This window comes from Blennius ocellaris, assembly GCF_963422515.1.
Source record: "Blennius ocellaris genome assembly, chromosome: 12".
NCBI classification, from domain to species: Eukaryota; Metazoa; Chordata; class Actinopteri; order Blenniiformes; family Blenniidae; genus Blennius; species Blennius ocellaris.
The window spans coordinates 1,224,506-1,238,557 of record NC_137661.1 but is presented as its reverse complement, the minus strand read 5'-3'; the positions used below and the strand labels follow the sequence as shown (position 1 = coordinate 1,238,557).

General features: G+C 47.2%; 1 protein-coding gene across 2 annotated transcripts; it reads left to right on the top strand.

Moving 5' to 3' along the window:
- The first annotated feature begins 1,064 nt into the window (after positions 1 to 1,064).
- scly (selenocysteine lyase) lies at positions 1,065 to 13,420 on the top strand. 2 transcript variants are annotated; one of them, XM_080506810.1, is made up of 13 exons: positions 1,065 to 1,155; positions 5,345 to 5,440; positions 6,527 to 6,636; positions 6,754 to 6,854; positions 8,072 to 8,249; positions 8,339 to 8,466; positions 8,994 to 9,149; positions 9,221 to 9,327; positions 9,413 to 9,449; positions 11,912 to 11,995; positions 12,620 to 12,719; positions 12,952 to 13,027; positions 13,119 to 13,420. In XM_080506810.1, exons 1-13 carry the CDS (start codon positions 1,088 to 1,090, stop codon positions 13,270 to 13,272), a joined length of 1,395 nt encoding a protein of 464 aa, XP_080362936.1. In that variant the 5' UTR covers positions 1,065 to 1,087; the 3' UTR covers positions 13,273 to 13,420. The 2 variants fall into 2 exon arrangements, with proteins under 2 accessions (XP_080362936.1, XP_080362937.1); XM_080506811.1 differs by lacking the exon at positions 1,065 to 1,155 and adding an exon at positions 3,344 to 3,477.
- The last annotated feature ends 632 nt before the right edge of the window (positions 13,421 to 14,052 follow it).

Here is a 14,052-nt window from a genome sequence, read left to right as displayed (position 1 = left end):
CCATAAATGAAACAAAGCTATGAATAAATTAATCTCTACGTTAAATAAATGTAATAAATAAAAAAATAACTGTCTGAGTCTCTTGCATTTTTAATACATGCATTTATTATTATTATTAAGAGTAAACTGAAACAATTATTCCGGAAGCAGTTAAGTAACCTTGAAGTATCTCTCAGTGTCAAAAAGGTTCATGGAACGTCTAATATACAACATAAATACCTTTGAAATATCAAGATATCAATTTTGAATAATATCAAAATAGACAAGTTTTATTTATTTTGTTTTGTTATTGTAAATCAATATGAATGAAGTCATACAATTTCTGCCAAAACAATTTTGTAGTTGGGCAATAGTCAAATATATGAATAATTGTTTCAGGGCATTCATTACTAAAGATACATTTCAAATCAATATCATTTCTAAATCTGTGTTTTATATGAGTCTTAGCAGGATAGAGTTTGTGGATTAGTTCGATGCTTCCTTAACTTTCATCTAATACCTGTCAGGGAGGAGCCAACCTTTCCCCTGTAAATCCTCCACAGACGTATTCCAATATGAAACAACATGTATTTCATCTGAAGCGCCTCACACGTCCATTTGTGGATGTCAAGTCTTCTTTGCTGTATAACAAGAGATACACGGAAATTCTTCACATTTGAACAAACTCCCTCGTTACTAAATAACTAATCTACTCATGGGATGTTTCGAAGTCATTTTCTAGTTAAGTGATGATAAATTATAATTGTAGACGATAAAACTGCTTTTTGTCACATTGTAAACAGATCTGGTATCCGGCTTCCTCGCGGTTGCCATGTTTGCATGATATCAAGTTAACATTTCAGCGGATCAATCTTTATTACAGGAGCAAGTACAATTTTAATACTCTTTTTCCATTAGAAGATCTATTTGTGGAACAAATCATTCATGATATTTATATAATCTCACTCAATTACAGATATGTGCCCGTTTGTTTTACGATGTTTCGCTGAAATTGGAGCTTTCCTGCGGACTGCCGGTGCACTGCCTGGCAACCTGCGGCGGCTGCTAAAACACAAACACACAGGTGAAGGAGGGAGGAAGCAGGCAGATGATTTACAGTTTTTTACACAGACAGCCGTTAAATCTCTCCGGGACATCTTCACATCCCCTCACAAGGTCAGACGGGAAGCTGAGACGTCCACTCGGCCGTGTCACACGGAGGAGTGCCGATGTTTGAAGCAGACGAGCTGGTAGCAGCGGGAAGTTAGCCGCATTAGCTTTTAGCCTCGCGAGACAGAAGTTAGCCTCAGTTTGCTAAAATGGCTGTTCGGGTGGAGGCTGGTGAGGGAACAGGGTGGAGGCTGGTGTGTGGACAGGGTGGAGGCAGGTGAGGGGTCAGGGTGGAGGCTGGTAGGTGGACAGGGTGGAGGCAGGTGAGGGGACAGGGTGGAGGCAGGTGAGGGGACAGGGTGGAGGCAGGTGAGGGGTCAGGGTGGAGGCTGGTAGGTGGACAGGGTGGAGGCTGGTGGGGGGACAGGGTGGAGGCAGGTGAAGGGACGGAACAGGGTGGCGGCAGATGACGGGACAGGGTGGAGGCAGGTGACGGGGCAGGGTGGAGGCTGGTGACGGGACAGGGTGGAGGCTGGTGGGTGGACAGGGTGGAGGCTGGTGGGGGGACAGGGTGGAGGCAGGTGACGGGGCAGGGTGGAGGCTGGTGGGTGGACAGGGTGGAGGCAGGTGACGGGGCAGGGTGGAGGCTGGTGACGGGACAGGGTGGAGGCTGGTGGGTGGACAGGGTGGAGGCTGGTGGGGGGACAGGGTGGAGGCTGGTGGGGGGACAGGGTGGAGGCAGGTGACGGGACAGGGTGGAGGCTGGTGGGTGGACAGGGTGGAGGCTGGTGGGGGGACAGGGTGGAGGCTGGTGAGGGGACAGGGTGGAGGCTGTGGGGGGACAGGGTGGAGGCAGGTGAGGGGACAGGGTGGAGGCTGGTGAGGGGACGGAACAGGGTGGAGGCAGGTGACGGGGCAGGGTGGAGGCTGGTGACGGGACAGGGTGGAGGCTGGTGGGGGGACAGGGTGGAGGCAGGTGACGGGGCAGGGTGGAGGCTGGTGACGGGACAGGGTGGAGGCTGGTGGGTGGACAGGGTGGAGGCTGGTGGGGGGACAGGGTGGAGGCTGGTGAGGGGACAGGGTGGAGGCTGTGGGGGGACAGGGTGGAGGCTCGTGAGGGGACGGAACAGGGTGGAGGCAGGTGACGGGACAGGGTGGAGGCAGGTGAGGGGACAGGGTGGAGGCAGGTGAGGGGACAGGGTGGAGGCTGGTGACGGGACAGGGTGGAGGCTGGTGAGGGGACAGGGTGGAGGCAGGTGAGGGGACAGGGTGGAGGCTGGTGAGGGGACAGGGTGGAGGCAGGTGACGGGGCAGGGTGGAGGCTGGTGGGTGGACAGGGTGGAGGCAGGTGACGGGGCAGGGTGGAGGCTGGTGACGGGACAGGGTGGAGGCTGGTGGGGGGACAGGGTGGAGGCTGGTGGGGGGACAGGGTGGAGGCAGGTGACGGGACAGGGTGGAGGCTGGTGGGTGGACAGGGTGGAGGCTGGTGGGGGGACAGGGTGGAGGCTGGTGAGGGGACAGGGTGGAGGCTGTGGGGGGACAGGGTGGAGGCAGGTGAGGGGACAGGGTGGAGGCTGGTGAGGGGACGGAACAGGGTGGAGGCAGGTGACGGGGCAGGGTGGAGGCTGGTGACGGGACAGGGTGGAGGCAGGTGACGGGGCAGGGTGGAGGCTGGTGACGGGACAGGGTGGAGGCTGGTGGGTGGACAGGGTGGAGGCTGGTGGGGGGACAGGGTGGAGGCTGGTGAGGGGACAGGGTGGAGGCTGTGGGGGGACAGGGTGGAGGCAGGTGAGGGGACAGGGTGGAGGCTGGTGAGGGGACGGAACAGGGTGGAGGCAGGTGACGGGACAGGGTGGAGGCAGGTGAGGGGACAGGGTGGAGGCAGGTGAGGGGACAGGGTGGAGGCTGGTGACGGGACAGGGTGGAGGCTGGTGAGGGGACAGGGTGGAGGCAGGTGAGGGGACAGGGTGGAGGCAGGTGAGGGGACAGGGTGGAGGCTGGTGAGGGGACAGGGTGGAGGCAGGTGACGGGGCAGGGTGGAGGCTGGTGACGGGACAGGGTGGAGGCAGGTGAGGGGACAGGGTGGAGGCTGGTGAGGGGTCCAGGTTGGTCGACCAGGGGTCTAAAACCTGCACGTACACGTGTACACGGAAGCTGTCAGACTCTCACAGAGAGGACGTGTACGTGTGGACAAAGGAGCGTGTTGAAGCGATGTAGGTTCTGTGCTCTGACTCAGCAGGTTCTAATCAATGACATTTGCTCTGAGTGAGAACGTCCCGCCACCAGCTCGTCAGCCTGCAGTGTGAAGGGGGCGCCACCCATAGGGGGCGCCAGAGAGCTCCGAAATACTAGACCAGGTCGTCAACACCGCTTAGTGCAAGACCAAGGGTGCGTCCTGTTAGTCCCTCCTATCTCCTTTCCTATCTATTTTTCCTGAACCCCCAGAAATGTTCATGTGGCGTCCATTATAATGAGCGTTTCTTCAAATTGTCAATAAGCTGAGGAAAGGAGGCTCAGTGCTTTAGAACAGGGGTGTCAAACTCAGGTCCTGGTTGCAGAAGGAAAACATGGAGGACTCGGCCCTGCAAGACCTGAGTTTGACGAGCCTGCTTTAGAATCTCCTTGAGCCGAGGAAACACCGATGTGTCCTTTACCAAGGCAGACCAGCTCGTGCTCCCCCACAATTCCTTGCGGCGACAACATTTAAAAGGACCTGCTCATCCAAGCGTTCTGGGAAACTCACAATGACTCAATGCAGATCATGTTGTTACCAATGCAATAATACGCCCTGAACAACTTTAGATCATCTAAAACCCACAATCCAACTAAGAATGTTATGCGGATGTTGTAATACAGTGAACTTTTTGTGCAGTGTATTCTCAGTTTGCATTAGTTATTTATTTACGTGGCTGCTGTTTCACTTTAGTTACTCATTGCCTCTTTTCCTTTGATTTCAATTGAAACCTTGTGATATTAGAGGTTATATCAGCGGGGAGAGGAACAGGGGAAAGTGTTAGAAATGCACTTTTTGTAGTCCATTTTCAGAAATGTGTAGTTTTTTCACCAAGGCAGACGTCATTAACCTGCGTGGCCGTCAGCTTATTATGTCAGCTAGTGGGACTGTGATCCCATTGTCAAAACAAGTGATCACCTTTCCCGAGCTCCTGTGGAAAGTCTCCTAACGCCTTTCCTTAAGGAGAAGTGGATATGAAAGGAGAAAGGAAGGACTTCAGAAGCGCCCCAAGACTTTAAAGGTGTCATATTATGCAAAATTCCCTTTCTAAAGGTTTTCCAGCAGGACTACTCGTCTCCATACCTGCAACTCAGAAGTGTAGAAAGTGTGTCCTCTCTCTCCCTGGCTTGTTTCAGGTTTTAAAAAGTGTTCAGGCACATGGCACCACGAGAGGAAGTACTACCTTCTCTTCCAAAGATGGACATGTGTGGGCGGAGCCAGTCCAGCTCACACAGACACAGCAGATTCTGAATGTAGCTCCTATGATCCAATATTAAAATATCTTTCAAAGCAAGGAAAAGCTGGATTTGGAGCAATAAACTCAGAATATAATGTTTTTAGACCAACGAGACTCATGAGAAAGTGTTGAAAAGCTGGATAATATGACTCCTTTAAGTCATGGAGATGGAATAAAGACCTAAATCTTACAAATGTAGCCTCAAGACTAACACTTCCACTAATATATGTCTTATTTTCACTGGAAACATTGCTTTGTCATGCTTTCTTAATCCATCGTCATCATCCTGCCCCCGTCATTGTGTCTCGATACACGTTGTCACTTCCAGTTTAGTGGAGATTGACACTGCAGTCTGACTCGATGACCTTAGTGCTGACTGGTGTGGCCTCCGTCCAGCCGGAGAAGAGGCAGCACATGCCAGTTCTTGTAAAAAGTAAACAGAACTATGAGAGCGGGCAGATTGGAGCCACCCAAGTAAAACACTGCTGGACACAGCCACTCTCACCAATATACCCAAACAGAAACCTTGAAAAACATTTTCCAGTTCTGCTTTCCATTACAAGTGTTGATTTTCTTTATGTGTGCAAATTTAATTTTGATTAATTCAGAGCAGGCAAAACCTCAGGACCCCTCTGGTCCAGAGCACAAAGCTGCAGCACGGAACTCTCAGCACAGTTAGTATGTTGTGCAGTGAGGAGTTATATAAGGTAGACTTTCTATGTGGTGTGGTACCAGGTGACTCCATTACAATTAAGTAGCGAGAACTGTGTTGTTTTTCTATACAGAAGCCCAATGGCTGATAAATCTGCTGACGTGACCCCGGTGCAGGGCCACACCTCGGACCACAGCCTTCATCACGATGCAGAAATAAACCGAGACAGGTGAGTGGGTTCCACTTTGTTTTAAGCCCCGTTTACACAACGTGGAAATGCAAAAACAATGCTTTTCTACCTGAAACACTGTAAACAAGGTCTGGTCTTCATGCCTCAGGAAATGACCTGAATTAAAGACCTGCAACCTTTGATAAGTCGTTTATAAACTCTATCAGAGTGTTTACGAACAGTTAACATTTCATTACATTTTGGAGATTTTATTTTAGCTGTCTTTTTTGGTTTGAGCTATTTTAAGAGTCTTCACATATTTCATCCATTTTAATGGTTTCGGAACTTTTTAAAATCCCTTTTACCTTTATTTTTTGTGGTTTTAACTGCTTTTTTGCTGTTTTAGTTGGGTGTGATCAAGATTTAACTTTGGGGGGCTTTTACACGACAACCTTTCAAGTTTTTATTTCAAGTTTATAAGGTTTTATTCTACACAGCAACACTTTAAAAACAATCTAGGTTTACATGGAAATGGCAAAGAATTATGAAAACGGCGTAGTTTTTATGTGTTGTCACTAGTGGGTGCTGCTGTTGGGTTTGTGAATGAAGCCACATGCATGCAGGGAAAAATACACCATAAATATTTATAATGGCGAGTTTACGGACATTTGTATGGACAGATGAGTTGAATTGCAATTCCGGGTGACTGTAAACTGTTAAACTACCAAGTCCCAGGAGAGTATGGACTGGGACTCCTAACACTCTGGAGGCAAACGTTCTTATTGTCCATCAACTAGTTACTAGGTTCTCATGCGCAGTCGCAGCATTTCCACCTTCTACGCAGAAACGGAGCCTGGCTGTCTGGGCGAGGTGTGTTTTCCATGGCCTGTAAACAAACGGCCAAAACTCAATGAAAGTTTTGCGTCTTTACTTGAAAAGTGGATGTGAGGCATATTTGTAATTAACAATGCTTATATTTAAGTGTCACGTTTGTACATTGGAATGAGACTATTTAATAAAAGCTGCTTGGCTGTCTGTAAAAGAGCCACATGTATCTTCTCCAGATAAAACGGCTGCAGACGCCTTTCTTAGGTGAATAGCTTGTTATGAAACCATGATAACTACATAGCCTGTCCTATGATGAAGGATCTACATGGACTACAATGCGACCACCCCGTTGGAGCCTGAAGTGATCCGGGCCATCTCAGAGGCCCTCCAGGACGCCTGGGGAAACCCGAGCAGCAACTATTTAGCCGGTCAGGAAGACTCGCTCTTCATGGAAGCATTAAATGCCATTAAATGTCTTTCACAATAAAAGAATGCCGCATCGCACCGTTGAAGTAATACTTTTCTGTATACGTTTGAATGTGAAGGTGCAAAAGCAAAGGCCATCATCAATGAGTCCAGAAAGAACGTGGCGGGAATGATTGGCGGTAAAGCCGAGGACATCGTCTTCACGTCAGGAGGAACAGAGGTAACGAAAATCAGTCCCATGAGCCTTTTTGTGCCAAAGTGCTCCCAGCGTCTCTTTGCATCGCGTCCGTGGTCCGTCCCCGTACGGCGCTGCAGCGGCTGGACACAACGCTGACCGCCTCTGCATCGCATTTGAACACAAACCACAAACGCGATGCAAAGACAGACCCGGCCCGCGGGCACACACAAAATATTGAGGGCGTGTCGTAAATCACTGACCAATCAGCAGACGGCTCCTCAAACTCAGACCCGTTCCATGGTCCTGGTACCCCGACAGAGGGGGAGCGGAGAAAAGACCAACTTTGGAGCGCTTGTTTCCGGAAAATCACAAATTCTTCCATAATGGACTATACCTGTTCATTCCAGCACTTTCTGTGCGGTGGAAACGGGGCTTGAGGGTGGTTACCCAATTCAGTACTTTGATAGCTAGCGACCGAATTCCGTTTGTGCTACCAAGTACTGATTTATGTCAAATCAAACAGCACCAGGTTGGAATACCTAAATGCATTTTTGTGACTGGGAGTGGAAGAGTAGGCGATTTTTCCAGACAAACTTGAACACAGCATCGCACACACAAGAGCACAGTGACTTCAATAACTGCCTGATCAGACAGTGGAGTAAGCATGGCAGAGAGAAAGAGCTCCAGAGGCTCCGCATTTCAAAACGCGATGCAGATCGCTCAATGTTTGTGATGCAAAGTGCGAGGCCAGTGGCGGGAATCCTTCTAATCTGAGGAAGCTCCTCGTTCAGCCCCGGGTTTCTCTCAAAGCTGGACACTCAAATCAGTAAGCATAATTTCACTTACTGATCCATAACTCTACCGTCACAGATCTACGTCACTGTTTTTCCAGAGGGGAAAGTAAAGGAATAGGAGGGCGTGGAGCTGGGATTGAATTTGTGCATTATTCAGAAGAAACACTGCAGTTGTAAAGGTTTTCATGTTGAAGAAAGTTGTGGAACAACTGTGACGTTACAATACAAACAGTTGGATGTTATTTTGATATGTCTGATAAAGTTTACATATTGAAAAATAAAGATGTTAAATTGAAAAATGTTGAGATCTTCTTAATAAACAAATGAACATTTATTACCACATAAATGCACAAAAGTACCAAACGTTGGTTGTGTTGTGTCCCGGGATGGTTTCCCAGGTATCGGTACCGTGTCGGTCCCCTTCCCTGCAGACGACTGAATTAAAGCCAACACGTCTCTCGTCAGGCCAACAACCTGGTGCTGCACACGGCCATGGAGCACTTCAGGAGAAGCTGCAGTTGTGCAGAACGAGGGGAAGGAAACCTGAACGGCTTCAGCGGCCTGCCTCACATCATCACCTCTAACGTGGAGCACGACTCTGTCAAACTGGTGGCCGAGCAGCTTCGGAGCAAGGCCGAGGCAGGTATGACAGTATCTGCTCTTTGTTTTCAGCAATGTTTTGAGCTCAGTTGCTTCCTTCATGTGTATTTGTTTGTCTTGTTTTTGTTTTAGATGTGACCTTTGTGCCCGTGTCTCAGGTGACGGGTCGAGTGGAGGTGGAGGACGTCGTGGCTGCGCTGCGGCCCAACACTTGTCTTGTTTCTGTCATGCTGGCCAACAATGAAACCGGAGTTATAATGGTACGAGAGAGAAAAAACTTTGTCCTAACATAACAGTTTGGTTTTGCTGACTCATCTTACACATTTGCATAATTGTTTTGATGTTGGATGGAAGTCCTGGAGTCGAGGTTCTTGTTCAGGGGAGAGTTTATCGCCAAATAACACAAAATGTAGTCTTTTTTTTCTGTGTTTTAAAGAAGTCTTATGTTCTGAGCAGAACAAGAGGGTCGTCTACATTCTATACATTCTATAAAAAAAAGCTTTTGATTCTATCTACGTTTTGAACCAAATCTGTGATGGTCCTTCTTTCTTATTGTTTTCATTTTTTTTCCAGTGGCGTTACCTTTGTTGTGTTGCTGTTGCACAGGTTGTCAGTGATATTTCCCCTTTCAGTTCATTAAAAAAACAAAACACAGGCTTATATTTGTGTGGAACTGGAGTTTTTAAATGCAGCTCATGAGTTGAAACACGTTTGTTTTTTAGTTTGTGTTTCTCTCTGTGCAGCACAGTGAGCGGTTACTATATGCTGACACAGCTTTTCTCTTCAGCCAGTTCAAGAGATCTGCAGGAGAGTCAAATCTCTCAACAAGCAGCATCACCGTCTCAGGATCCTCCTCCACACCGATGCTGCCCAGGCTCTGGGAAAGATCCCAGTGGACGTCCATGAGCTGGGAGTGGATTACCTCACCATAGTGGGACATAAGGTCAGCAACACATCTGAAGAGCTCCGTCAACAACGACCAGCATCACCCACAAGTCTCTGCCTCTCTTTCAGTTCTACGCCCCTCGTATCGGCGCTCTGTATGTGAACGGCCCGGGAACCAGTTCTCCACTGTACCCCATGCTGTTCGGAGGAGGCCAGGAGAGGAACTTCAGACCAGGGTAACGTCCTGCATGTTGCTCAGAGGATTCACCAAACAGGCTGAGAGCTGCAACCCTGCTGATACATATTCTGTCTTCATCACAGCACTGAAAACACCCCGATGATCGCTGGTCTGGGAAAGGTGAGTTCCAGGCTCCACTTAATTGTCGTTGACATGCTGGGTCTTCTAAAATACTGTGTACTCTAGAGACACACTGCTGATGTTGATCATATATTCATGTTGGTCACATCGGCATTAGATTGTCTCTTCTGCTCCTCCACCAAGTGATTGTTCACATATATGCACATTGTGTAGGTCTGGAACTTAAAGGAGTCATATTATCCAGCTTTTCTACAATTTCTCATGAGTCTCGTTGGTCCAAAAACATTGTATTCAAAGTTTATTGCCCCAAAGCCAGCTTCTCCTTGAATTTCCTTCATTTGAATATTGGATCATAGGAGCAGTGTTCAGAATCTGCTGTCTGTGTGACCTGGACTGGCTCCGCCCACACGTGCCCATCTTGGGAAGAGAAGGTAGTACTTCCTCTCGTGGTGCCATGTGCCAGAGCAGAGCTGCCTAATTGAGTGAGGGACCTTTATATTATAACATTTATAAAGGAATTACCAACTCTTTATCGGTTTCTTTATTACTCTCCTGCAATGATTTTAAGGAATTATTTCTTTTTTTTTTTTTTTTTTTAAAGAAGGCCCATAAGCACATTACAGTTCCTTTCAATACTCTTTAAAATCCTTTAGGAGATTTATCATTCACTCAAACAGGATATGTTTGTAACACAGACAAATAAAGTTAAGACATTTGCAACAGTTCAGGCGCAAGCTCTTAATGTCAGTCCAATTTATTATTCAGTATAAAATTGTTCTTTTAAGTAAAGTTTGTGATGTTCTGTAATTCCCAGTCATGCAGTTGCTTCACATGAATGAATAAAAATGTGATACATGACAATATTGTCACATGACATTTAGTGTATCGACTCCTGAAGCAGCGTATGAATTGTTAAACGACAGCTGGGTTTGTTCTCACTTAAATGTTCTAACAATTGAAGAAGGCAATTTGTTGTTGTTTTTTTTATATCACAATTGTGATATTGAGAATATTGAGAAATTTGCTTCAAATTGAGCTTGAAGTTGGGTTTCATCCATTAGATTTTTTATGTGAAGCATCAAACTAAACATCTAACTTGCTACATTGGTTCAAGACTGAACATGTTGGAAGAAGTTCTTTTGCATCTCTGCTGATGTTTATATGTTAACGCCACATATTTTTAATCAGTTCATCAATAGTGCTGTTGTCTTCCTGTTCTTCCACGTCTCATAGCACAACCCGCATTATGCCACGTTTTTCAACGTGAAAAGGTAAAACTTTCCTAATGTTTTGGGTTCCGTTTACACGACAACAGCATGAAAACGCAACTTTTTGACAACGCTTGTGCTCCGTCTCTGTGGAGACTGCAGAAGCACTGCTCCTGCACATGCTGCCGTGGCTGTACTAAACCTTTTTTCTGCACATGCTCAGTAGATGGACATTAACAACAATGTTTACCTCCGTCGTGTCATGACTCTCAGTCCAGATTGTCCTGGGACTTGGTGGTTTTATAGTTTACAGTCACCTTAATAACGATATAACTGGATCATCTGTCCAATAAGAATGGTTCTGTACTCCCTTTGTTCATGTTTATAGTGAATTGTATAATTGTACTATATGCATGTGTGTGGTTTCATTACAAAAACAACCAACAGCACCCACTAGTGGCCCAAGAGGAGAACATCATCGTTTTCAGCAGCTGTTTCCGTGTAAATGAACGTCGTTATCAAAATGTTGATGACTGAAAGCGAAACCTTTCTCAAACGAAAATGTCAAACTGATAGGTTTTCACTTTAAGTGAATTGTGCTGCTGGATGTGGTCAGGAGGTGTCGTTTGCTTTGTGCTTTGGTTCTTTGTCATGCTGGATTCGCTGTCGGGAAATGATCAATTGTAGTTTAGAAAAGACACGTGTTCCACTACTATGATTATTTGTGAGGATCTTCCAAATATCCAAGAAAACCAAACACACCCTACAAACACCAGCAACATCTTAAAACGTCAAGATAAGGTCACTTGGGTTCATGTGTCCCTGTTCTTGACCCCATATTGTGAGTCTGCCGACTGCAGCATCAGCACAAATGGGTTTTCATCACACTGGGATTCCAGTTTCCATTCCTCAGCTGTCCAGTTTTTGCAAACCTCAAGCTGAGTCTCCTCATCCTACATGGTAATGATGTAGTCCTCAATCCTCAAGTTTTTTTTTTAATCTTAATCTACTTTTCAGTGTTTCCATCTGCAAATGTTTTATTAAGAGTGAGCTTCCAGGAAATCTTCAATTTCATCAACACTCAAACCTGTCCAACACACAGCATTGAGGTATTCCACTGTAAGTTTAATATTGATATTCACATCAACTTAAGCTCACAGTGTGCGTCTCAGGGTTTTTGTATTCTTTTAATAATGATCATTTAAACCGTCTCTGTCAAGTAGTTTGTTTGGATTCTAAGCAAGTGTTTTCTCTTCCTTTTTTGGTGATTGGTTTGTTGTGTGTCTGTTTTAGGCTGCAGAGCTGGTGACCTCCAATCTGTCAGTGTATGAGAGTCACATGCGCAGTACTAAACTTTATTTGGAAACTCGACTGCAGGTAAGTTTTATCCCCTTCAGAACACTGAGGGTAACAACTCACAGTTCATGTGTGAGCCAACAAGCTGATCATGCACTTAAATCCTCATTTTATGTGTACAAGTTTACTTGCTGTATTGATAGTGAAATTATAGAAGCATTTTGCGATGGAGAAATTAGTAATGAAGCCACAATTATCACTGATATTGACTCGTTTCTTCTGAGTTAATCTTGTTGAATGTGGAAACAGTTGCAGAGCTGCTGGTCCAGCTCACCAACCGACCGACCAGCTGACCTTCATCAGAGCCGTCTGCTTGTTTTGGTTATTTCAGCTTATTGCTGCTTCTAAACTTTGTTACTTCATACATGTTTACCTTAAGTTCAGTAATATCTGGGTTATAGAGCATCTTCCTCCCATTAACTTCAGCTCAACTTAACGGGAGAGTCGGTCATCATATTGGCTCGCACGGTGCCGACAGCTCAGCTCATACATCACCGCAACTCTGTCAGAAAGCAGCTGCCTGTGCATTCATAGAAATAGTGTCCTTTGAGTGGTAAAGTTACTGCTTTCCAATACCATTTTTGTTCTTTTTTCTTTGCTCTCTCACATTCACTAATTTCACATCATGTACGTTTTCTGTTTCAGACTGTGTTTAAAAACAAGATCCGCTTCAACAGCCATTACCCGGGCGCTGATATCCTCCCCAACACATGTAACGTGTCCATCCTGGGCCCGGCGCTACAAGGTGATGTCACGGTTCATCCATCTCTGTCCCCTGTCTGTCCTGGTGCGGCCGCAACACTGTCCTTTAACCCTACACCAGCGTGTGCTGGCGGCAGGTCATGACCTGCACAGGGCCATTTGTAAAACTACAAAGCCTATGAATGATTAATCTCTCTCTCTCTCTCTGTCTCTCTCTCTCGCTCTCTCTCTCTCTCTCTCTCTCTCTCTCTCTCTCTCCCCCCCCCCTGCTTCAGGCTGGAGGATCTTGTCCAACTGTAGGAGGCTCCTGGCCAGCGTCGGCGCCGCCTGCCACTCAGACAGTGGAAACAGGTACAAGAGCTCCTCTTTTTGACTCGTCTGCTCACAACATTGTCGGGTGGTTACATAACTCTCCTCGCACCGCATTGCGCTTGTCCATCAGGCCGTCCCATATCCTCCTGAGCTGCGGCGTCCCCTCAGAGGTGGCGGCCAGTGCTCTGAGGCTGAGCGTGGGCAGGGGGACGACTGAAGCAGATGTGGACGCGGCCGTGGAGGACCTGAGGGAGACGGTGCAGCTGCTCCAAGAAACGAACTGACGGCTCGGGTTCATGCCGAGCAAAAGCAAACTGTGTGCGGGGAAGTGCAGAGCTAAACATGCACCAGCTGTGTTTATTGTTCCATTAAAGTGATCATGTAAAATGGATTACATTTTTCATATAAATAATAAAAGGGGCAGAAGTTGAAGTGACCTGGGGGGTGATGCTATGGAGGGATGAAGGCGCTCAGCTTCCATCACGTCATGTGAGCAGCTCATCAGCTAATTGGAGTCAGAGCTGGGCGAGCATCACCGCAGTCAGACGTTCTATATTTTCTTCAACCTGATCAACTGTGAAACATTTAGTGCAGATTGAGACATCCCACTCCGAAAGCATCCCCATCGCCATTAACTTTTAAAATAGTTGTAAAAAGTAACACTCTTTGTAATCCAGCAGTGCCTTGGCGCCGACTTCTCCCATTACTTAAGTTTCCGTGCTGCCTCCGCTCCCCCATCTCCAGTGAAGCGTGGGCGCTGGTGCCAGCATATGGTCGCCGCCACACAAAGACGGCGCTGGAGGCCGCGAGCGCCGCGCCTCCACCCGTCTTTCATTACCTTTCTATCTGGCTGGCTCCGACCCCCGCCTTTCTCCCCAAAGGCCTCGCTGGCCAGCTGGCTGCCGCGCCGGTGTCGCTTTCCTGGCTCAGGAGGAGGCAGCGAGCACACGAGCGTGTGTTATTATATTTGGAGTTGTGCGTGTGAGACCGTGATGACGGCTTTGTGGGAAACAATGAGCTCCAGGCGGCCGCTTCGCCCGGGCACCAGACCCTCCTGATCGCCA